Source organism: Pan paniscus, chromosome 17 (assembly GCF_029289425.2).
Source record: "Pan paniscus chromosome 17, NHGRI_mPanPan1-v2.0_pri, whole genome shotgun sequence".
Lineage (NCBI taxonomy): Eukaryota > Metazoa > Chordata > Mammalia > Primates > Hominidae > Pan > Pan paniscus.
The window spans coordinates 43,795,920-43,821,018 of NC_073266.2; the positions used below are offsets into that span (position 1 = coordinate 43,795,920).

General features: G+C 36.7%; 1 protein-coding gene across 1 annotated transcript in view; it reads left to right on the top strand.

The window, feature by feature from the left end:
• TAF4B (TATA-box binding protein associated factor 4b) overlaps window positions 1–24,357 on the top strand; it is a 167,111-nt gene extending 142,754 nt beyond the window's left edge. The window contains exon 15 of the mRNA XM_003830272.6: window positions 23,499–24,357. Coding sequence (XP_003830320.1) covers window positions 23,499–23,666 — 168 coding nt within the window. The 3' untranslated portion in view covers window positions 23,667–24,357. The remainder of the gene's footprint in view (window positions 1–23,498) is intronic.
• Window positions 24,358–25,099: the final 742 nt, after the last annotated feature.

Below are 25,099 nucleotides of genomic sequence, written 5' to 3' on the forward strand. Positions count from 1 at the left end.
TACCAGCTATCTGGGTAACCCTTAGCCCAGTCAAGTTGGCACATAAAATTAACCATCATAGACATTTTCCCATACTGTTACATATCCACCGATAGACATTTAGAATATTTTCACGTGTTTGTTATAAATAATGAGCATCCTGTTTTATCTTCATGTAATCATTTGTTTTACAGGATTGATTTCTAGAAGTGGAACTTTTGGGTCCATGGACATGCACAAAATTTAATAGACACTCATAATGCTTACCAAAAGCATTCCAAAAGTTTCCACTGCTGATTGAGTGCCTATTTTTCCATTTTCTTGCTAGCAGTAGATACGATCAATCACTTAAAAATGTTTGTCACTGCAATTTTTTATTTATTGCATCTCTACCGTTCCTTTGTGCTCTCTTCAAAGGTCAAAGTTCTGTTTTTACATGGAAACATGGTGTAGAAGTGTTGAACAACCTCTAAAATACCCTATGTGAGAAATACTTAGATTATAAAACATTTATTTAAGTATTAAAATCATTTAGGGATAGTTTTTTTTATAACTTAGAAATGTGTACATTTTCAAATAGAGAACCAGGTTGAATTCTTATGGATATTTAAATGATCTTAAGTAGGTGTCATTTTCTTTACCATATTTGCTAGTTTTCATCATTTGAGGATAGGGTTAGATTATAATTGAAATACTAAGCCTGAAATTATTTTGGAAAACCCAAAGGCTTAGAACCTTTTGGGGACAAACAGTATTTCTTAAAGATAATTGTCTGTTTCTGGTTGCTGTTACAGGTGATTCTTCACTCTGAAAAGGTGCATAAGTAATTTAACTAAAAGTCTATTCACATGAAAGGCCCAGATTTAATTTGCATTTCCTTAAGGGGCACAGATAGCAGTCCCTCTTTACCTCCATTTTCTTCTACCAGGCTACAGGGGACCACAGTTTTCTAAAGGGTTCCTTATTTGTTTATTATAGCTGACTTGTTAGATGTTTAAACAGATTTATTGTCATCTAACTCTTTTTATAAATATATAGATTCAGTAGAATTTAGAACATGCTGTTACCTTAGACAAAGCAGCTCCTTATATTTTAAGATTTTTTTTTTTTTTTTTACATTCTGTTTTGTTCACACTTCATGAACAAATCTGCCTTGCTATTCATAAATGACCTAGACATAAATCTGAATTTTTAGTTTGGTCTTTAAAATTTTCCAAAGACTTAAAGGTTGACTCTTTGTCAGCTATCTTTATGGACTTACTATGAAATATGTTAAGTTGCATATTATTGGCTTATCATTTTTTCACAAGTCCCACATAAATGAGAGAGGCTGAAAACATATATTAACAAGAACAAAGAAGAAAGGAGAAAAATGGCACTAAGGGTATTCAGTAGAATTTGAGAGTTGATTCAAACTAGTGACTAGAGGCATTCTTTCTGAGAAAAATAACTAGCCTAAGAGAGGAAAGAGGAAGCTTGAAATACTAATAGTCAGGTGCATTACTTTTAAATAACAACAGATTGGCAAGGATCGCCAGATATTTGAGGAAAAACCTTTATGTGAAAGATAAAAGGGAGAATATGGAAGAAAAACAAGGCATGAAGCAGAAGGAAACTAAAAAAAAGGGAAAAGAAAGGAAATGGAATATTTTGCAACCGTTACACTAGACTAGAAGGGTATTTGAAAGAACAGCAGTTGGGGAAAATGAAATACCCCTTTGGAAATGTAAGGTATACTGAAGGAAATAAGCAATGATAAAAGAGTTAGAAGTTAAGACTCAGGACTGCTCCAAGAAAGTTACCTGTTTTTAAGACAAAGATGGTGTGCTGGACTTGTATTGTGTCAAACTAGCTAAGCTGGAACTGTTTCCCAGATTTCTTTTTTCTTTTGCATCCTTAGCAAGGGCCATGAAGCATTTTGACTTTGAAAGGTAAGTGTGAAACTGCAGCCATATTCTTTTGCTTAGAAGATCAGGGTGAGGACAACAGATGCTGTTGCAGCTCAAAGGCGTTGCTGGCATGGGCTAGCACAGGCATTGCCCAGCAGCTGGGCTCCTTAGCTCCTCTTCTCTTTTGGCTCCTCTGAACCGTGGGCCAGACCTAGCACCAGATGCAGAGTTACAGCTGAACATGAACTGTTTAACTAGGTTAACAATTACACATGGCCAAATCTCTGGTAATGCCATATTTTGTATCATTTCTAGTCTTCTCTGGTCAAATGCTAACTAATACAGGGCTTTATACCATTGGTAGCTGCAGAGGAGTAGCACCTTAAAAGATGGGTTCCTGAATTAGTTCTGGGTTTTCCAGAATTGGTTCTCTGGTCTAATCAGATCTAACAGCAATGATGATCCTGTCTCTAGTGGTAAAAGGGACACTGATGGTCTGTGGCATGCAGTGGCAAAACTTGTAGACAGTAGAAATTAAATGCCCTTAGAAGGCAAGTTTTTGGGAGAACAAGTATTTATTACCACAGAACATTTTAGTGACAATAATAATGAGATAGATTGGTTCCTTCAAAGTACACTGGAGAACTTAAGGAAGAAAAGGGCTGTAAATTCTGAGCTCAGAGTCCACATAAGGGAGTGAAATCATCTGTGATTGCCCTAAAAGAAATCCTTATGTCTTGTAGCCAAAGGCAGAGATTTCTGGACACCAAACCCAAAGTCTGTTCCTGCAGGTGGCTGAATTACAGCGCAGATTGAACTTCCAATCTTGTAAGATCTCTTGGGTTAAAGTGTACAACATTTATTGGGAAAGAGTGGAAAATTAAAAATTGCATGAGAGATATTAGCAGATTCCAATGAAACTGGGTATCTTGAACTCCTCAGTTCTATTTCTATTGAACCGCCCTTTCCAGTCCTTCTACCCCTGTCGGTCTGAAGGAGGTTAATCTCCTGTAGCAACTGTATTGACTTCCCTTAAGGAAGTTGCCTTACGTGGGACTACTGATCTTCCTCAGGACCTATCCTCACCACCTCTCATTGCTTCTATACCTATAATCAGCCTCAGGTTCCAGCAGCCCCCAGAGAATGAGGTACGAAGCACCTGATTTTGCCTGCAGTTACCTGAGGGGATGGTGTGGGAATGGATCCTAAGGGTGTAGGTTCAGGGTAGAAGGAATATAAAGTTGGATCAGGCTGAAGTTATTGATATGGACTCACCAATAGAGATACTAGACAGAAGACATTAGATCAGAGAGAAGGCTAGGAGTGGCTTTAACAGTTAATTCAGTTGGTTGACTTAAAGCTAGATCAGAAGGTGGCCTGAAAGTGAAATTGAGATAGATGATAGAACTTTATTTGTATATTGTAAATATTTGTATCCAAAGGCTTGGGGAAATTGGGATGCTAGAGTGGATTTATCATGTAGGTCCTGATCACACATGTGGGTCCAGAGGATATTCATTTTATCAAAGCTGTGAGAAATTAGGAATTCTCAAAAAAGACCCAACTAAAATTCAGATTTATGTTTAGGTCATTTATGAATAAGTGAGGCAGATTTGTTCATGAAGCGTGAACAAAACAATGTTAAAAAAAAAATCTTAAAATATAAGAAGCTACTTCATCTAAAGTAACAGCATGCTCTAAATTCTACTGAATCGACATCATATTTATAAAAAGTGTTAGATGACAATAAATCTGTTTAAACATTTAATAACTCACCTATAATAAGTAAATAAAGAACACTTCAGAAAACTGTGGTCCCCTGTAGCCCGGTAGAAGAGAATGGAGGTAAAGACCTGTGCCCCTAATTCTTACCATTTCCTTATTTCTCTATTCATGAGGGGAGCCTCACCACCCTTCAGGAGCTCTGTTGGCTATTTACTTTAAATTAGTAATGACAGGGGAACTGCTGACATCAAACTAGGTCCTGGAATTCATTGGGAATGATAGGATTCCAGGTGGCAGAGGTAGGAGTGTCATTTAATTGCTAAAGACAAGGTGAATGTGGTTACCGTAATGGTCAGCAAAGTCAGTGCAGTAATCAGAATAGTCTGAGCTGCAGAGATCTTTGATATTGGCTAGGTGATCATGGTATCCCTAGAACGGAAAAATGGGCAATCTAGTCTTCCTTGATTTGTATAAACATATAAGCCCTAGGTCTGGTGAACAGATGGGTGACTTTGATGATCTCAGTAAATGATTATACCCCCGCAACTAGTCCCCAGATTTAAGCCAGTTTACAGACCTCCAGACCTTTGAATGAAGGAAAAGCCAGGTCCTCTTGAGGAAAGACCCTGCCTCACAGTGAGAAATTCTACTGTGAATTTCTTTCTAGCCTTTCCTCAAAGGGCCTGCAGCCATTTGCCAGAGTGATTGTGCACTGGGGAAGGGGAAATAATTAGACACTTTAGGGATTGGTAGACACTGGGGCTCAATGTATAGGAAATCTTAGGAGACCCAAAACACCGTTGTTTTCCATTAGTTAATGGAGTTTTGGCATAGATCTGCCTCACAATGGACCCTGAACCCACAACATGGTTATTTCCCCATTCCTGGAATGGAGAATTGGAATGAATAAACTCAGCGACTAACAGTTCCCACATTGGTTTCCTGACCCATGGAAGTGAGAGAAAGTAAAATGGAAGCTACTAGAATGGTGTCTACCTACCAAAATAGTAAACTTTCCTGGAGGAATTGCAGAGCCACCATAAAGGATTTGAAAAACGCAAGAGTGGTGATTCTTATTACATTCCCATTCACCTTGCCTATTTGGCTTTGGAGAGTGACAGTGGATTGCCATAAACTTAATCCAGGTGATTTCAATTGCAGGTATTTTTTCCAGATGTGCTTTTGTTGCTGGAGCAAATCTATACAATCCCTGACTTTTGGTATGCAGATATTGATCTGGCATACACTTCTTTTCTGTATACCTATTAGTAAAGACCATCAGAATCAGTTTACTTTTGAGTGGCAAGGTTTGCATTACACTCTTACTAACCTACATCAGGGCTATATTAAGTCTTATGACGTATCAAGTCTTATGCAAAGGACCTGGATAGCCCCTTCCTTCCACATATTTTGCCTATCCGTTATGTTAATACCATGCTGATTGACCTGGTGATCAAAAAGTAACAACACCGGCTGGGTGCGGTGGCTCATGCCTGTAATCCCAGCACTTTAGGAGGCTGAGGCAGGTGGATCACGAGGTCAGGAGATCGAGACCATCCTGGCTAACCCAGTGAAACCCCGTCTCTACTAAAAATACAAAAAAATAGCCGGGCATAGTGGCGGGTGCCTGTAGTCCCAGCTACTCGGGAGGCTGAGGCAGGAGAATGGCGTGAACTTAGGAGGCGGAGCTTGCAGTGAGCCGAGATCTCACTCCAGCCTGGGCAAAAGAGCTAGACTCTGTCTCAAAAAAAAAAAAAAGTAACAACACCTCTTGACAGTTTAGTAAGGTGCTTGCATACCAGAGGGTGAGCAATGAGTCCCACAGAAATGTAGGGGCCTACTATCTTGGTGAACTTTCTAGGGCTTCAGTAGTTTGGAGCTTGTTGAGAAACCCTTTCCAAGGTAAGACAACTTGTGTCAGCCCCTCTCCCTTCACAAAGAGAGAGACACGTTTGGATTTTAAAGGCAATATGTACCTCATTTAATCTGAAATGGGGATTGACCCCCTTTCTATGAGCCTTGCTCCACCTTATTACCCTAGTCAGGAGGTCCAAAGCTTGCCCTCTTCTCTTAGTTTTAGTGTGTGGAATCTATCTCCCACTTTCTCTTAGTGTTTTATCTCCAGTGGGCTTTTCACTGTCAGCTCTTCCCAGGTCCCTTTCCTGTTATTGTCACTCATACCTTTTGATTCCTTAGACTGGTGATTTCTTTTAGTTCCTGCCTTCCTCTTTAATGTTAATTTTTAAATTTAAAATGTTTATATTAATCAAAATCAATATATGTATATTGTAGAAAATATAAAAAGAAATTAAAGGTTATCTAAAAAAATGTTTTGCCAATTGCTTTCCTCTTAAAGTGAACTAGTTTACATTCCTACCAGTGTTGTATGAAAGTGTTTATTAGCATCTCATCAATACTGGATATTATTATTTTAAAAAATAATCCATGATGGCATTTGTCATCTCTCAGTCTTTTGAATTGAATTGGTAATCTTCTTTCCATCCTTTTTTTAGGAGTTGTAATATACTTGTTGAGATGGCATTTGTATTCATTCATTCATTTATTCATTCCTCCCTCCCTCCCTCTGTTCACCCAGTGTTACTGAGTACAATGGCTAGGTCTCAGCTTGCTTGGAATTTAGTGGTCCAAAAAGTTAGCTTTCTTTATCATAGCAGTGCTGGATTTATGCCACTATAGCCTTTTCTGCCTTAACACAAAGCATGATTACGGATGTACGAGGGGAGCCCATGATGTACCTTGTTAGCATGGTGGCCATGATAGCCAGCCATAGATACTTGTTAAACTGAAAATTATCAGTTTATTATTAGCAAAATATTGAGCTCACAGAATTTAAGATTCCCATGTCTTTTCCTCAAGTATTTCTAGTGTTGCATTCCACTGTCCCATTAAGTATTTCAGTTACTGTTCTTCCCAGGGCAAATTGTGTGTTAATGGTGTTTTATATGTAATATTTGAGGCTTTACATGGTATTTTTTTCTTCATATCACTTTAATTATAGTTAGCCTAATCATGAGCTTATGCTAAGAAATTTTTTTTTTAAAAGGCTGTCCAGCTTTAAGATAATTTCTATGAGCTTTCAGGCTCCCAGGAAACAGTTTTTGAAACACTCTGTCTGCCTGCTTCTTCTATAATTTAGAGTACTATTACTCTCCTTAAGTTGTAGTATTCTCACAGGACCAGTTATATTGTTATTATTCCATAATGTTGTACCTGTCTCTTTCTGCCTTTATGCAGCTGTTTGGTTTACACTTCAGTGACTATGAGAAGCATGAATTGCCTGTTATATAGGATTGCCTATAATAAGTATCAGTCAGGTCTTAGAGGGTTTTCCAAAGTGATCAATGAGTGTTGATTAACAACAAACCAACGTTTATGGGAAAAGTGGTTGGTAACTGTATTACCTTTTCATAGTTTAAATGATGGTTAATTTCTCTGTGAAATTTGTCCCAGTTAGATGTTCAGATTTTCAATTAATGTTATCCACAATACCGAGTTTACATGAAAAACAGTGAATCTGCTTAGGTATACCTTATAATGATATTTAGTGTACCCTATTTAGCTTCTGTTTATGTATGCATTTTTCTCAAGAATTCCATGGAATATTGAAGGAAAAGTAAACATAAGTTGATTTTGAAGTGTTTATTTGAACTTGTTTTGGCTTATCAGGTGTGTGCCAACTTTTTTCATCGAGATATAATTCATGTACAATAAATTCACTTTTGTAAAGTGTCCAGTCCAGCTCTTTTTAGTATATTCAGAAGACTGTGTAATCATCCCCACTATTTAATCCCAGAACATTTTCATTACCCTACAAAGAAATAGCTTGTTTATTTGGCCATTAGCAGTCATCCTCTCAGTTCCTGACAACCGCTAATCTATTTTTCAGTCTGTAAGGATTCACCTATTCTAGGCGTTCATACAAACGGAATCATAGAACATGTGGCCTTTTGTGTCTGGCTTCTTTCACTTAGCATAATGTTTTCATGGTCTGCCTCTATTGTAGCATGTATCAGTACTTCATTCTTGTTTCTGATTGAATAATATTCCATTGTATGAATATGCATTTTGTTCATTCATCAGCTGAAGGACATTTGGTTGTTTATACTTCTTGCTATTATAAGTAATGCTGCTATGTACATTCATATGTAACTTCTTAGGTGGTCATGTATTTTCATTTCTCTTGGGTATATCCCTAATGTCTGGGTCATATGGTGACTATGTTTGGTGTTTTTGGGAACTGCCAAACTGCTTTCCATAGCAACTGCATGATTTGACTTTTCCATCCACAATGCACAAGGGTTCCACTTTCTCCACATCCTTGCCAACACTTGTTATTGCCTTTTAAAAATTTTATTACTGCCATTGTAATGTGTGTAGAAGTAGTATCTCATTGTGGTTTTACTTTGCATTTTCCTGAAGACTAATGATGTTGAGCATCTTTTCATGTGCTTGTAGACCATTTGTACATTGACTTTCTAGAAATAAGTTCAATTTATCATTTTTTTCTTTGGTTACTTGTATTTAGTTGTCATATCCAAAAAAACCATTACTTAATCCAGTGTCACAATAATTTATGTTTTCTTCTAGGAGTTTTATAGTTTTAGCTCTTACATTTACATCTTTGATCCATTTTGAGTTAATTTTTGTATATGGCGTCAGGTAGGGGCCCAAATTCATTCTTTTGCGTGTGGCTATCCAGTTGTCCAGGCATCATTTTTTGAAAACATTATTCTTTCCCCATTGTATGATCTCAACAGCCTTGTCAAAACTCAGTTGATAGTAGATATATAGAATTATTTCTAGGCTCTCGATTCTGTTTCATCAATCTATGTATCTGTCCTTACACCAGTACCACACTGTCTTGAGTACTATAACTTTGTAGTAAGTTTTGAAATTGGGAAGTGTGAGTCTATTTGTTTTCAAGATCATTTTAACTATTATGGGTTCTTTATATTTTCATGCGTATTTTAGGATCAGCTTGTTAATTTCAACCAAAAGAAAAAAAGGTAGACAGTATTTTGATAGGAATTGCATTGAATATATATAGACAAATTTGGGTAGTATTGCCAACTCAGCAATATTAAATAGTCTTTTCATTGATATTCCTCAGTTTCTTTCAACAATGTTTATAGTTTTCAGTGAACAAGTCTTGTACCACTAGTTAAATTTTTTCCTAAATATTTTACTATTTTTGATGCTGTTGTACATAGCATTGGTTTCTTAATTTTATTTTTGGGTTGTGCATTGTCAGTGTATAGAACTACTATGTAGTTTTGTACATTGATTTTTTTTTTATCCTGCAGCCTTGCTGAACTCGTTTATTAGTTCTAATAATTTTTTGTGAGTTTCTTGGGATTTTCTATATACAAGATCATGTCATCTGCAAATAGTGGTAGTTGTATTTCTTTCACTTCTGGATGCCTTGTTATTTCATTTTCTTGCCTAATTGTCCTGGCTAGAACCTCCAGTACTAGTTGAGTAGAAATGGTGGAGCAGACATCCTTTTTTATTTCAGAATTTAGGGGAAAAGAGTTCAGTCTTTCACCAGTAAGTGTGATGTTAGCAGTGGGTTTCTCATAGATGCTTTTTTTTAAGGTTGAGGAGGTTTCCCTTCTATATTTATGGTTTGTTTAGTCTTTTTATCATGAAAGAATGTTAGGTTTTTTCAAATGCTTTTTCTGCCTCTTTTGAGATGATTGTGCTTTTTTTTTCCCTTTATCTAAAGAAGGTGTATTACATTGATTGATTTTTATGTATTGAACCCACTTTGTATTCCTGGGATAAATCCCACTTGGTTATTGGTGTATAGCACTTTTTATATACTGTTAGTTTCTGCTTGCTAGTATTTCATTGAAGAGTTTTGCATCCATGTTCATAAGGAATAATGGTCTGCAGTGGTTTTTTCATGATGTCTTTAGCTTGTTTAGGTATCAGAGTAATACCATTCTTGGAGAATGGATTAGAAAGTGTTCCCTCCTCTCCTATTTTTTAGAAGAGTTTGTGAAGTATTGGTGTTAATTCTTCTTTAAATGTTTGATAGATTTCAATAGTGAAGCCATCTGGCCCTGTGCTCTTGGGGAAAACTTTATTGATTACGATTCAATCTCTTCCTCTAGGATCATGTGCCAGTTTAATTCATCTTTTGCTTCTTAGCACTAGGCATATATGTGGTCTTGTATCCTTTTTTATTCTTTGTTCCTCAGTGTTCCTTCTTAACTCTGCATATATGAGTAGATGCTAGAAGCCTAGCAAACCTTGTCATTACATGGTTATGTTGTGTTTTGATTGCAACAAGTTTAAATATTAAAACCGTAAAGTAGATTAATTAGTATCTGCTTGCTTTAACTTGAATGTGTTATCAAGGAGATTTAGTTGTTTGCTACTACTCTTCTGGCACAAAGAACACCATGGGAATACCCAGGCGTTTTGTTGTTGTTTTGTTGTTTTAACCCAGTATTATACGTAAATGGGCCATTCACCAGGTCTGTTCATGACATGTCGTTCATCTTCTGGATTTATTACTCCTCTCAGTAGTTTGCTAATGTTATTGTGTGTTACAGTTTGTTGCTGTTGACATGCTTTCAGTGGTTGTATTTGGCTTCCCTCATTAGGGATTTCAACAAAATCAGTTATTCTTCATCGTCCCACACTAGTATTACATGTAGCAAATAAAAGTATGTACATTTGTCCTTGGAAGTTAAGTAAGTAAAGGTAATTGTTAGTTAAATTATTAGCTTTGGAAATAAAATGGCAAGCTAGATTAAGTCTAGTAATTAGATGTTTTTTAAAATGCTGCTTATATGTGTTTTTGACCATTAGCTTATAGACCGTTCTCAACTGTACTCCTATGGGGCATTTGGAAATGTGTGAAGGGGTGGTGTTTTGACACAGTGATTCAGTGAAGGGTGGGGTGGGTTGTGTGCTGTTGGCATTTTGTGGCTTGGGGCCAGCAGTACTAAACATTGCACAGCGTGAGGGGGCAAATTCACTTAATTTAGCTCACCCAAAATTCTAATAATATCCCCATTGAGAAACACTGATACATAAATTTCTCAAGCATTTCAGTAATATTTATAAAATTGAGTTACCATACTCTAGGATCTTATAGTATCTTTCAGGTAACTTTTAAAATTTACAAACATCTTTTCACATAAGTGTTGGAGTAAACATTTCTGTAGCTATCATAATGTTTGTGGATGTAGAATTCCAGCTTGACAAACTTCTCATACTTCTGTACCAAAGTACACCAGATCATAGGAAAGAGTAACCATGTTCCTTTGGGGAAGTCTTCAGGAAGGGTTGACTTTGAAATCTCAATTTTAAGTTAAAAATTCAAATTAACTTTGCGTTTGCTTTTCAGATTGAGGTATAATTTATATACAATAGAATGTATTGGTTTTAATTGTAACCACTATCCCAGATCAAGATATAAAACATTTCTATGATCCCCAGAAAGTTCTATTATGCCTTTTACCACCTGCAACCCCCTCTGCAATTACTGATCTAATTTCTGTTACCATAGTTTAATCTTTCCTGTTTCAGAACTTTGTAGAATTGAAAACCATATGATAATGTAGTCTTGTTTCTGAATTATTTCACTCATAATGTTTTTGAGATTTATTCACATTATGCATATCAGTAGTACATTCTTTTTAGTGCTGAGTTGTCTTCTGTTGTGTAAATACTCCATAATTTGTTTATTCAGTGTTACTGGACTGTTTTCAATATTTGGCTAGTATGGATAAAGGTGCTTTATCCATATAAAGCTACATTCTTGTAAAAGTCATTTTGTGGCCTATGTTTTCATTCCTCTTTGATAAATACTTAGGAGTACTACTGTTGGATCATAGGTGTATATTTAATCTTAAGAGACTCTAAACTGTTTTTCAGATGGTTGTACCATTTCATACTCCCTTTAGCAATGTACTTTTATTTTCATAGTGGTGACTTTTGGAGGAGCAGAAGGTTTTAATTTTGACGAAGTCCAATTTATCATTGTCTTCTTTTATAATTAGTACTTGCTGTATCCTAAAAAAATCTTTGTGTACCCCATGTTGTGAAGATTTACCCTGTGTTTTCCTAGAAGCTTTATAGTTTTAACTTTTATGTTATAGGTCTTTGATCTACCTTGATTTAGTATTTGTGTCTGCTGTGAAGTGGGGGTTGAAAGTTTATTTTTTCACATACAGGTATCCTGTTACTCTACCCCATTTATTAGAGAAGGCTTTCCCCATTGCATCACCTTATAGCTTATGTTGAAAACCAATTAACTATATATGTGGACATATCTATACACATACTCTATTCTGTTTGTTTATTTTTCTCTATTTATGCCATACTACAATCTCTCTTGATTACTGTAACAGTTTAGAAATCAGATAGTGTGAGTGTTCCAGCTTTGTCCTTTTTTAAAACAAGGTTATTTTTGGCTATTCTGTGTCCTTTGTATCTTCATATGAATTTTTAGAATCATCTTGTCATTCTTACAAAAATGTCTGGGTATTCTTTATTAGGATGGCATTGAATCTATAGATCAATTTGCAGAGAATTTATATCTTAGCAATACTGAGGCTTCTAATATTGTTCCATTTACTTCTGTCATCTTTATCTCAATGTTTTAGTTTTCCATGTACAAGTCTTTGACATCTTTTATCCATTTATACATAGGTATAATTTTTTGATGCTATTGAAAGTAGTATTTTAAAATTATATACTTTCCAATTGTTTGTTGCTAACATATCAAAGTAAAGTTGATTTTGACATAGATCTTGTATCCTCCATTCTGCTAAATTCACTTAATTGTTCTAGAGGTTTTTTGGAATAAATGTCTTAGGATTTGCTAAGCAAATCATGCTGGCCACAAATAAAAATAAGAGTACTTCTTCCTTTCCAATCTTTATGCTTTTTATTTTCTTTTCTTGCCTTAGAGCACTGGCTAACATCCCCATTACTATGTTTAATAGAAGTGGTGAGAGCAGACATCCATGCCTTATTCCTGATCTTAGAGGGAAAGCATCCAATATTTTACTCTCAATATGACATTAGCTATAGGTTTTACATAGAGGAAATTTCTTTTTTTCCTAGCTGACTGAAAGCTTTTACTATAGTGGGTATTGAGTATTGTCAAGGCTTATACAAATTTATTTGATTATTTAATTTTCATATGAGTTTTCTCATATTCTCTTAATTTGGGTTTTAAATTAAATTTAAATTAACTTAGTTTTCTCTTTCAATTTATTCTCTTACGCTGATATTTTAATTTTAACTAACTTTTTTTTTTTTTTTTGAGATGGAGTTTCACTCTTGTCACCCAGGCTGGAGTGCAGTGGCACGATCTCAGCTCACTGCAACCTCCGCCTCCCAGGTTCAAGCAATTCTCATGCTTCAGCTTCCTGAGTAGCTGGGATTACAGGCATGCACTACCACATCCAGCTAATTTTTGTATTTTTAGTAGAGATGGGATTTCACCATGTTGGCCAGGCTGGTCTTGAACTGCTGACCTCAGGTGATCCACCCACCTCAGCCTCCCAAAGTGCTGGGATTACAGGCCTGAGCCACCACACCCAGACAATTTTAACTAACCTTTTAATCCTGGGATAAATCCCACTTGGTCATAATATACAATTGATTTTACATGTTACTAGATTCAATTTTGCTATTCATTTAGTCTGTTGAGGATTTTTGCATCTATGTTCATGAATAATATTGATCTGTAATTTTATTTTGTTGTAATGTCTTTGTTAGCTTGCTTTGAATTGTGCTTATACAATGTGCTGGGAAGTATCTCTTCTTCCTTTCCTTTTTGTTTGAAAAACTTTGTGTAGAAATAGAGTTACTTTCTCTTTAAATGTGTGATAGAGTTTATCAATGAAGCCATCTGGACCAGGAATTTTCTAGGCTGGGAAAACTCAATATTGGATTTTCTTTCTTTTGGTATCAGCTTTTGAAAATTGTGTTTTTCAAATAATTTTTACACTCATCTAAGTTGCTGGAATTGTTTACTTGAAATGATTAACCATGTCTCCTTTTAATGTCTGTAGCAATGTTATCCTTTCTTTCATTTCCGATTTTGATAATTTGTGTTTTTTCCCTTTTTCCTGATCAGTCTAGGTAAGGGTTTACAAATTTTATTAATCCTTTCCAAATACTAACTTACAGCTTTAATTTTTTCAAAAAATTTGTCTGTTTTCTATTGTATTGATTTCCACTCCTATTATTTCTATTATTTTCCTTTCTTCTATTTATATTGAGTTCTTTTTCCAGCCTCTTAAGGTGGAAGCCTGTAATTAACCTTACACATTTCTTTTCTACATTTAAAGCTATACAATTCCATTTGTTTTCTACTTTAGCCTCAACCCTACAAATTTAGATATGTTGTGTTTTTATTATCAACTTTGAAGATATTTCCTAACTTCCATCCTGGTATCTTTTTTGACCTACAGATTATTTAGAAGTATGTTGTTTAATTTCCAAATGTTTGGTGTTTTCATTGTGGTCAGAGAACATAGCCTGATTTTAGTCCTTTAAGTTTACTATGACTTGGGCTTGCATGGTTTATCTTGATGAATACTGAATGTCTTTCTCGTGAATTGCCTCCTTCTGTCCTTGCGAATTGATCTTCCTTTCTAGTAATATTCCTTGTCTTGAAGTCTGCTTTGTTTTTTTAAAAGTTTTATTTTAGTGCTTTGCTTGCTACTATTATAGCCATGTCAGCTTTCTCACCGTTAGTATTTACATAGTTTATCTTTTTTCCTTTGGTTTACTTCCACCTTATCTGTGTCTTTGTTTAAAGCAGGTCTCTTATAAATAACATATAATTGAGTTTTGATTTTTTTTTTTTTTACCAAAATGAGAATTCACTTGGAGTGTTTGGTTCAATAATTAATGTAAATACTGCTATGACTGGATTTAAGTCCATCATCTTGCTGTTCATTTTTAATTTTCCCAGTTTTTTTCTCCTTTTCTGCCATCTTTTGAGTTAATCAAGCACTATTTTAGTATTCTATGCTACGTTGTCTGTTTCCTTTTTAGTTAATAGTCTTATTTATATACCTACTTATCTTTTGAGACAGAGTCTTGCCCTGTCGCCCAGGCTGGAGTGCAGTGGCACAATCATTGCTCATTACAGCCTCGACCTCCCAGGTTCAAGCGATCCTCCCACCTCAGCCTCTGGAATAACTGGGACCACAGGCACACACCACCACGCCTGGCTAATTTTAGCATTTTTAGTAGAGGTAGGGTTTCACCATGTTTCCCAGGCTGGTCTTGAACTCCTGGGCTCAAGGGACCTGCCTGCCTCGGCCTCCCAAAGTGCTGGGGTAACAGGCGTGAGCCACTGTGTCTGGCCCTTTTATTTTTTTTAATGGTTGCTGTGACTCTGTTCAGAGGTACAATGTGCATCCTTAACTGACTACACTTGGCTTTGAATTAATACCACTTCACACAAAATGGAAGAGTCTTTTAAAACCAAGTAATTTGGCTGGGCGCGGTAGCTCACCCCTGTAATCCCAGCACTTTGGGAGGCCAAGGCAGGCGGATCACCTGAGGTCAGGAGTTCGAGACCAGCCTGACCAACATGGAGAAACCCCATCTCTACTAAAACTACAAAAGTTAGCTGGGCTTGGTGGCAGGTGCTTGTAATCCCAGCTACTCGAGAGGCTGAGACAGGGGAATCGCTTGAACCTGGGAGGCAGAGGTTGCGGTGAGCCGAGATTGCGCCATTGCACTCCAGCCTGGGCAATGAGCGAAACTCCGCCTCTAAATAAATAAATAAATAAATAAATAAATAAATAAATAAATAAATAAATCCAAACCAAATAGTTAATTATACACACCCTTCCATCCTTTGTGCTATTGTTGTCACCTACTTTACTGCTACATACGTTCTAACCTCCCTGATATGTTATTATTAATGGTCATATATCTTTTAAAGAATTTATGAAAATAAAAATGGTTTTTTAATGTTTCCAATTTCTAATGGTTTCTCTTTTTTTCTATAAATTCATATTTCATTCTAGAGTTATTTTTCTATCAGCCTGTATGCAACTCACCAACTCTATAATTACTAGAGTTTTAAACAAAGCTACTGTTAATACATTTAAAGATATTGATGAATTCACCTTTAGTTTTGAGGCACAGCAACCCTTATTATATTATAGCTCTTACTTATATTCACAGTTCTCCAAGGAAAAATCAAAGCTAATTCTTAAAGAAAAATGTTTAGCAGTCCTTTGAATAAATTTTAAGAAAATAATAGGTAAAACCGATCTCTGGACATAGTTTATGTGAGTTTTCAGAGGTCTTTGCAAGTGTCTTAGTAAAAGTTTAAAGAAAATAACCATAGTGTAAGTAGGAAAGTCTTGACATGAGGTTGTCAGCTTGGCCATAGGAAATAATCAATTTACTGCCTTTCAGAATTCACTGTTTATTTGGCTTTTTGCTGTTCTTGTCTGTCGAATTCCTTGGTGGGCTGAAGCACTTTCTTAATGTTTGGAGAAAATGGCAGAAAATAGTCTTTTGAACAAATTCCATCTAGTGGCAGTTTGGTGGGGATGAGTAGGTGAGGTAAGATGTTAGAGGGCTGGGTAATAGTTGTGAATAAACCATCAAAGGACTTTACATACCCCACCTTTCACCCCAGATTGGTTTGGCTTAAAGCTGACAATGACAGCAGGATCTTGAATTAGAAGGTCCAAAGCTCATAGCGTGGTTTATTTTCACTGTTTATTCATATAAGTGATGTTATTGGGTGACTCCAAACACATGGTTCTCCTACAGATGATATCACCTAAATGCCAAACACTGTAAAGTATTCACAGGTACAAAATCTTTTTATTCTAGTAAGTGATAAGTTAAAGAGAAAATTACATTGCACTGAAGACGTATGATGGTAGAGGGAAATAAAAAGTACTACTAAAGTGCATAGGAGTTGCACCTAGGCTAGACCTGGGGTAAGTTTGTGTTTGTAGGCACTGGGGAGACTTGATATCCTAGCTGAATCCAAAAGAACTTAGATGATGTGGCAATAAGGATAGGATCAGTGGAGTTCAGTGAAGAGAGAATGCTATGTGCAATTAATTGTCTGTATCAAAAAGGAAAAATATTTTGTTCATAATCAATAGTTTGAGACAAGAAGAAAGGAATGAGAGATGAGACTAGGGAGAGAAACTTTGGTGTGGTCATGGATGGCCATATATGTCATGCTTAGATGTTTAGACTTGGTTCTTATAGGAAAATCTTAGCCACTGGAGCATTTCAAGCAAGAAAACAATTTTGTCAGATTATTTTTGAAAGATCCTTCTCACTGCAGTGTAAGCAATATTAACACTGCAAATAGGGAGGTTTTTTAGAAGGCTGTTGAAGTAATCTAGGCAGAAGATAATGGAAGTGAAAATGTAAAAGTAGATGGCTTAGAAACTATTAAGGGGGTAGAATAGATAAGTGGCAGATGGACTATAGAGAAAGATTTGAGGATGACATCCAATTTTCTGGCTTAGGCATTCCTTGAAATGAAGAGGAGGAAGGGAAGGAATGATAGTTTGAAACATGTAGAATTTGGGATACTTATAATACATTCAATTGGAAATCATTAAGAAATTGAACAGTGGCATCTGGAAAATGAGAGAGCGTTCTGTTGGAGATAAAGATGGGGGTGATCATTAGCTATGACAGGCAGTATATTATCTTTATAGCGCTCATAATTACAGAGCTAGAATTGTAACTTGAAGCCAGTGATTCCGTGTCACATCAGTGTTTTCTTCTGTAAAGTACTATTGAAACATAGACATTTAGGAGTGATAAAATGGGGCAGAAGTTAACATGCAGTGTTGTCTGTATTCTGAAATAACTAGAAAGGAATAAAATGAAGGTGATAAAGATGAGAGATCTGTTGCTTCAGAAGTTCTGCTTGTTGACCAGCAGAGGGCAGTCAATTTTGAAGCTCAGTATTTTTCTGTCCTGTGTTCCCCTTTAAGGCCTAGAAGCTTGGGTATTGTGAATATAGATTTTCAGTGTTCTTGTTACACTGGGTCAGGTATCCAGGGCACATTTATTTATTTTTGCTTCTGAGACTTAGAAGATGTTCAGTTTTTTTTTTTTTTTTTTCTGGAGCCAAGTCTTCATTCTACTCCCTATTTCTCACATTTGGACCTTGTTTCCTCCTTAAAGCTGAAAAGACTTGAGCCATCCCTTAAGAGCTGCCATGGTGGCATGAGGTTGGGACTTAGTGTAAATCAGGTAGAATCTGAGAATGTCATTAATCTTTGCCTCTTGATTCCTCTATTAAGAAATTCTCAGTTTTTGTGTTTGGTTAACTATTCAGATTCAGGGACACAAATTTTGCTTTTATTAGTCGTAGGATTCAGGGAATTGAATGAAAGAGATTGACTTTTAGTTTCTAGAGACAATATTGAAAAGCTTAGTTGATTCTGTACAGCAGCAGGCTCCTCCACTATTTAATTTGAGGGGTGTAAGAAAAACTTACTGTCCACCCGTCACATGTCGGAAATGGCCATCAGTCTACTTTGAAGCTTTAGGCATTCAAGGCTCCCTTAAAATTCAGAAATTTCACTGAGAGGGACAAGGTAAGTATGGCAGCACAAATGATTTCTCTTGAGTTCAGTAACCAGTGATTTAGTGAAGACTTGAGAGAATAGGACCTAGGTAGGAAAAGTTTAACTAGTTTTAACTACGGGATGGGAAAAAAGGTCTGGAGCTAGAATTACACTGTTTCCTGTTTGTAAACCTTCAGTGCCTTCCTACTGACTAGGGAATTCATTATGAGAATAGGGCCAACATTTAGAGAGCATATGCCATTCTCATTTAATCTTCAAACCAGCCATATGAGATAATTAGTGTTACTATCCCTATTTTGCAGATTCGGAAACTGAGGCACAGAGAAATTAAGTAATTTGAGATTGCCTATGGAGGAGACAACGAGTGTTTGCCACCATTCAGTTCTGTATATCTTATGCCGCCTAGCACAGTTCTTGCCCATAGTAGGTGCCCAGTAACCCAGATAATTTTGAATGGAATCAGAATGTAGACTAGCATGAAGCTACATTACCGTGGATGGTGGCTCTTGGGAGGAGAGGCCCATATGGAGTCACTGCAAACCCCAACAGGATTCCCAAAGCCACTGGGTTCATAAAGATGTCCTTTCTGCTTCTGACTTAGAGCAGTCATCCAATTTAAGGAAATGTGGAAAAAGAAGTAGAAAAATCTTTAAAGGTTTTATTTCACAACACTGCTGTATTAAGTTGAGGGATAAAAATTGGATTACTAGTTATTTTTGGTTATTTAGTATCATTATTAAAATGGTGTTATTTATCTAAAATTGATAAGTGATGATTTTCCATTTTTTCTTGTTAGAGCAATAGAGTTCCTCAGAAGTTTCATTATAAAAACAAGAAACTTAGTTCAGTGGTATAACAAAACAAATTAGGTGAGATAAGTTGTTAGTGGGCTGGGTAACATTAATGAGTAACAATTATGAAGGCTAACATAATTGATCTGGCAATTTTAGAAGATGTTAACATTTAGGTTTGAGTCGGCTTCCTAGGACATCTTTTGTGCACCTGGGAAATGAATTGGTCGTTTCATCTTTCATTTTCATCCAGGTGAAGAATCCAGATTAAGGAATATCCTCATGTAGAAAGTTACATGGGAAAACCTTCTATTTCCGAAGTGAACAGTACACTAACAGTGAGAATAATAAACAGCGTTGTTTTTTTTTTTCTTCTTCTTCTTCTTCTTGCAAACTCTGGACCCTTAACCACATTAGTATTCTTTGTGATTTCTAATGTGACCAGAAATCAGTCCTAGTCAACTCTGGGGAAAGGACTTGGTGAGGCAGAGGAAAATTAAAACTGATGGTGAAAAAGCAGATTTGGTTTTTATGGCTGTAAGTTATCTGTGCACTCTCTACCCCCTTGACTGTGGATAACTGAGAGTAGCTGGTTATTCTGGCCAGGTCATTGTGATTGACAAGTTACAGTTGTGGACTTTGCCAAATCAAAGCTCAGGAATAAAAATGCTATATATTTTGTATTCAGATTCAAGAAAGATTGACTTTCTAAGTTAGCTGCTATTTGGGGGAAGAGAATGCTATCACCTTCGTAAAGTTGTGAATTATGAAAGACATTTCTGTTGGGTTACTGAATGTCCCTTGGGGTTTTTTTCATTTATAACATTGCCTCAGGCTCTCTGCTGCATCCTGTTGGAATGACCTTCTTTTCAACTCTGTGCTGGCAGCTGTAATATGGCTCTTTCCCCTGAATCCTTCAGGCTTGTCACATGACAAACATGAACTGTGACCCCTTTGTTCCTTACTCAGATGATTAGGTCTCTTTATTTTTTTTTTCTGTTTGACAATTTTGCCTTATTGTCTTTCCTTTCCCCCCTCTCTTTGCTTCCATGTTAATTTCCTCCTGAGGCAAGGTTTTTGGGGTAGCAATTTATTTTTTTTTATTGAAATATAGCATCAATATAGAAAATACACAAGTCATAAGCTCACCACAGTTTTCACAGCATGAACACATTCATGTAGGCAGTAGTTAGATCAAGAAGGAAACATCACCAGAACTCCAGAAGACTTCAGTCTCTTTCTAATCACTTCTCTTCTCCCCCATGGGAACTCACTCTCCTGACTTTTTTTTAGCTTTGCCTGTTCTGGGACTTGGTAGAAATTGAATCATACAGTATGAATTCCTTTGTGTCTGGTTCCTTTCATTGAACATTTTTATGATACTCTTTCATGTTACCCAGTCGTTATTGCTGTGTATTATTCCATGGTATGACTATTCCACAATTTATTGTACTCTTAATGTACTCACTCAGATTGTTTCTAGCTTAGGGCTCTTGTGAATAGTAGTCATCCTTATACATATCTTTTGATGAACCCATGGCATATTTCTGGGTATTTACATAGATGTGGAATTGCCAGGACATTATGTCTGTCTAGCCAGTTATTTTAAAATCTCATATAAAACACCAAAGTACTGATTTTAGGAAAACTCTTAGAAGATTTATAAACATATAGTTACAGTTTTAGCATAATGTATCTAATTTATGGCTAAAGAAATTGCCTCTAGTTAAATGTATTGTAGTTGTTTTTTGTTTTTTAAGACAGAGTCTCACTCTGTCACCCAGGCTGGAGTGCAGTGGCATGATCTTGGCTCACTTCAACCTCTGCCTCCCAAGTTCAAGCAGTTCTTCCACCTCAGTCTCCCGAGTAAGTGAGCTTACAGATGCACACCACCATGCCTGGCTCATTTTTATTTATTTTTTGTTAGAGGTGGAGTTTCACCATGTTAGCCAGGCTGGTCTCGAACTCCTGACCTCAAGCGATTTGCTTGCCTTGGCCTAAATATGTTGTAGTTTTAAATGGGTTACTCCTGTAAACAACAAAATTTCCACTCACTGCCAATTACATGTTTTAGTAACTTTCTTCCTAATATGTACTTTTTATTCAATTTTCCAAACAAAACTGAGCTTTTGGTCCCATTCTGCAAAAATCTTATGAAGATATTTTGATGGTAATAATTTACAATAGTTAAAGTTACATCTGAGTTACACCATCTCTGAGTGTTGATGCTAGCAGAGTGACATGCTAGTGCTTCACTGCCAGGCTTAGCTGAAGTACCAGAGGCTTACACTTGTACAAATTGCATTCATTACCAAGAACCCTGCAGAAGTGGCGAGAGACTGGCTCTATACTGTAGATGGGCTCTGGGATAAGTAGCCAAACAATTGTGCAGCTGAGACCAATTTTTTCCCCTCTTTTAGAACGTGGACTTTCCAAAATTTTTTCCATGGATACTTATGAACAAGTTTAACTTAATGAGTATAAAAATATGACTGCGACATCATGTCCCTCAAAAACTGGGTAGTATCTCTTAAAGAAGTTTTATTTGTCCGTCAGATAAAGTACCCCTAAGTCATGCTGTGAACATGCATGGAATTAAGTTTGACTGATTTTGACCACGGTGTTTTGGAGACCTTAAGAGATTTCCTTCCCCTCCATCAGAACAAGAAACCCAAAAAGGTGGAAGGAGTAATTAAAATTTAATTGTTATAAAAGGACAGTAACAGAACCAGATTTTCTTCCTATGTTATCTTTCCTTATGTATGTCTTTCGGGTGGATAAAAGAGAGTTGCCAGTCCTATCGAGACTTTTTTTGAAACAAAGGATTTTGTTTTGAAACAAAGGTAAAAAGAATTAAAGGATTTCATTTTTACAAAATTATCTTTTGAGAGTTCTGTGTTTTTCTTTTCTTCCAATTAAAAGTAACAGTATATAGACATATTGGTAATTCATATTGGTAAACATATTCAGAAAACTGTCCTAATTACAGGAGTGTTGTGTTTTCGTCATTTTAAAATGACATTTAGAATGCATGTTGTTCTGTTTTAAACCAGTACATTCAGTTTAGAAAATACTGCGGATAACCTGTGTTGTTCTGTGAACTCTGCTAAGCCCTAGAGGAGACAGAAACCATAGTCCTTGTCCTCAGAAAGCTTATGGTCTAGTGGGTATGTAGTGGTGGTGGGAGCATATACAAATTACTATAGTACAACGTAAGGTAATTGCCACAGTGAGATTTCCTTGGATGAAGGACAGGTAGACCCATTTGAAATGGGTCTTAAAAGATGAGTAGATTGGCCTAGAATGGCCTCTTTGCTAATCTCTGCCTATTGGCAGAGGAGCCATGTGGCTGCAGTTAAGATGTCTTGTAAAGGAGCAATGGGAAGTGAGGCTAGAGCGAAGGAAGCCAGAGTGATGGGTTTATACGTGATATGGTGGATAATATAGCACAGTGGTTAAGAGTGCTTACTTTATTTTTATTTTTATTTTTATTATTTTCATTTTTTTGAGACAGAGTCTTGCTCTGTTGCCCAGGCAGGAATGCAGTGGCGCGATCTCAGCTCACTGCAACCTCCGCCTCCTGGGTTCAATTCTACTGCCTCAGCCTCCCTGGTAGCTGGGATTACAGGCATGCGCCACCACACCCAGCTAATTTTTTTATTTTTAGTAGAGACGGGGTTTCACCATGTTGGCCAGGCTGGTCTCAAACTCCTGACCTCAGGTGATCCACCCACCTCGGCCTCCCAAAGTGCTGGGATTATAGACGTGAGCTACTGTGCCCAACCAGAGCACTTACTTTAGGTCAAATTAGAAACTGAGTCACAGCTCAACTTTGCTGTGTGACCTTGAACAGATTGCTTAACCTATCTAAGCTCAGTTTCCTCATTTGATAAATGGGGACAGCGCTTATATAACTGGCTGCAATTTTGTATGATAGAAAAGAGATAATATATGAAAAGTGCTCAGTGTGGTTCTCAAGAACCTGCTCTGAGCAATGGGAACCATTGAAGATTTTGGAACCATGGCCTGGTGGGATCTGAACCGTGAAAGGCCTTCATTGTTATTTTTTATTATTGACATACAAAAGACTGCATACATTTAAAGTCTACATTTGATAGATTTTTATGTATGCATACAGCTTTGAAATCATCACCACAATCAAAGTGATAAACAAGTCTTTCACTCTCAAAAGATTTGTGTAAGACCTTTAAAGAGGGAAAGTCTGGCCTGCAGTGCACCAGAAAGAATGGAGCAGAGTAGAGCCTGGAAATGGAGAAACCAGTTCAGAGGCTATTGCCATGCTGCAGGTGAGCAGGAAAGAATGAATGAGGTCAGGTGATAGGTTTAATGGCCATTTGAGATTGGCTGCTGGAGGACAGGGTTAGGTCTTCATCATTACATTATCTCCAGTACCTAACCCAGTGACCAGAGGGTAGTGGGCTCTGACATGCTAGAATTGACAGGCTTTCCCTTTATGAAAGATTTTTATTTCAAATTGCTTTTCCTTTTATTATTTTTAGGGCTTAAAAGACAACCTTCTTGCTTCTGGGACATCCAGCCTGACAGCCACCAAACAGTTGCATCGTCCAAGAATCACGAGAATCTGCCTCAGGGACTTGATATTTTGTATGGAACAGGAACGGGAGATGAAGTATTCTCGAGCTCTATACCTGGCCCTTCTGAAGTGACCACTCCACTCTTCCATCCAGATCCTTGCTATTTACTGCCAAAGAAGACACAAAGAGCATTGTTGCACTGTCCTGAAATTTCAATTTCTGGAAAATAATCACCAACATGAAAGAGCATTGTTTACAGTTAGAAACTTTATTAACTCTTACCTATCCATCTCATGGGACTCTTACAGACTCAGATTCATCTTTGTCTTCTGAAAATCAGTTATGAAATACACTTTGCACAGAATTAGGCATCTGCCTATCTGTGCATTAAATTAAAGCAAGTTAAGGCCCTATTTGTTACTACCTGCCTCATTTGCCAAATTGTAGCAGGTGAGGTGTCCTTCCCTAATACAGCATGCATTGAGATGCAGGAGAAAGGAAGAGGCATAAGAAAATACAAGAATGACTATTTCATTCTATATTGAACCTGTCCCAAAGTGGTAGGTTTTCTGGGCTGGAATCAGAAGTTGCTTAGCTAACTATGACAGTCACCTTCTGTACGTGACAGGCCACTGTGGTGACTTTGGTCGGCTGAGTTCCAGTGTTGTCAAAACAAGACAAATGGGGATAGATTGTGCCTGGGGTTGCTAATTCTCTGCTTCATATCACCATATGCCGTTTCTGGTACCAAGTGAGGGGACATGCTTGTCAGGGAAACCTTAAAATTGAATCTACTGATATATCTTGTTGAAAAAATGGAAAAGGTGCAAAGTATTAGAAGGAACGTTAGGGCGTTGCTTTCAAACTGATGAGGGGAATGTGAAAATGGTATCATAAAACAGGAAATGTGCTTCATATGCCCAAGAGGGGAAGAGGTAGAATCGGAACTCCAAAACAACTGGTACATGTTTTGTTGATGGGCAAAAAAATCACAGCACAACCAGAAAGGAGAATGTACCAGATGTTTTCAAATTAGAGTATTTCAAAAGGAAAATGTTATTTTTTGTTTTGTATTGTTTTACATCCCAAGAAGGATAGTTTTTATAGTTCCTTCTGTCATAATATATTTTAGTTATCCTAATTTTTAAGCATGTTGGCACATTTAAAAAATCCTAATTGATGATGAGAAATTTTTAACAATAGGACTTTATGTTGGATTCTGTACTTAAAAGGTACTGTCAATATCTCACTCTTGGGGATATGAGCTCTAAATATGAGAAGCAAGTTATATGTGTTCACCTGAGGAAGAAGCTGACGGACAAAGCAAACCCTCTTTAAAAAAAAAAAAGAAAGAAAATTCCACGTGTGTGGAATACAGCCGGTGAAAAATAATCACTGTAGTTAGAATCACATACAGAAAAAAGTGATTGAATCCTCCAAGAAGGTATTTCAAAAATGGGAAATGCTATACTTATAAGAACTGAAGGAAAAAAAAAAACACCTCACATATGTTATTCTTCATCCTGTTCTTCCCATTGGGACTGTTATGGCCATATTCTACAGTA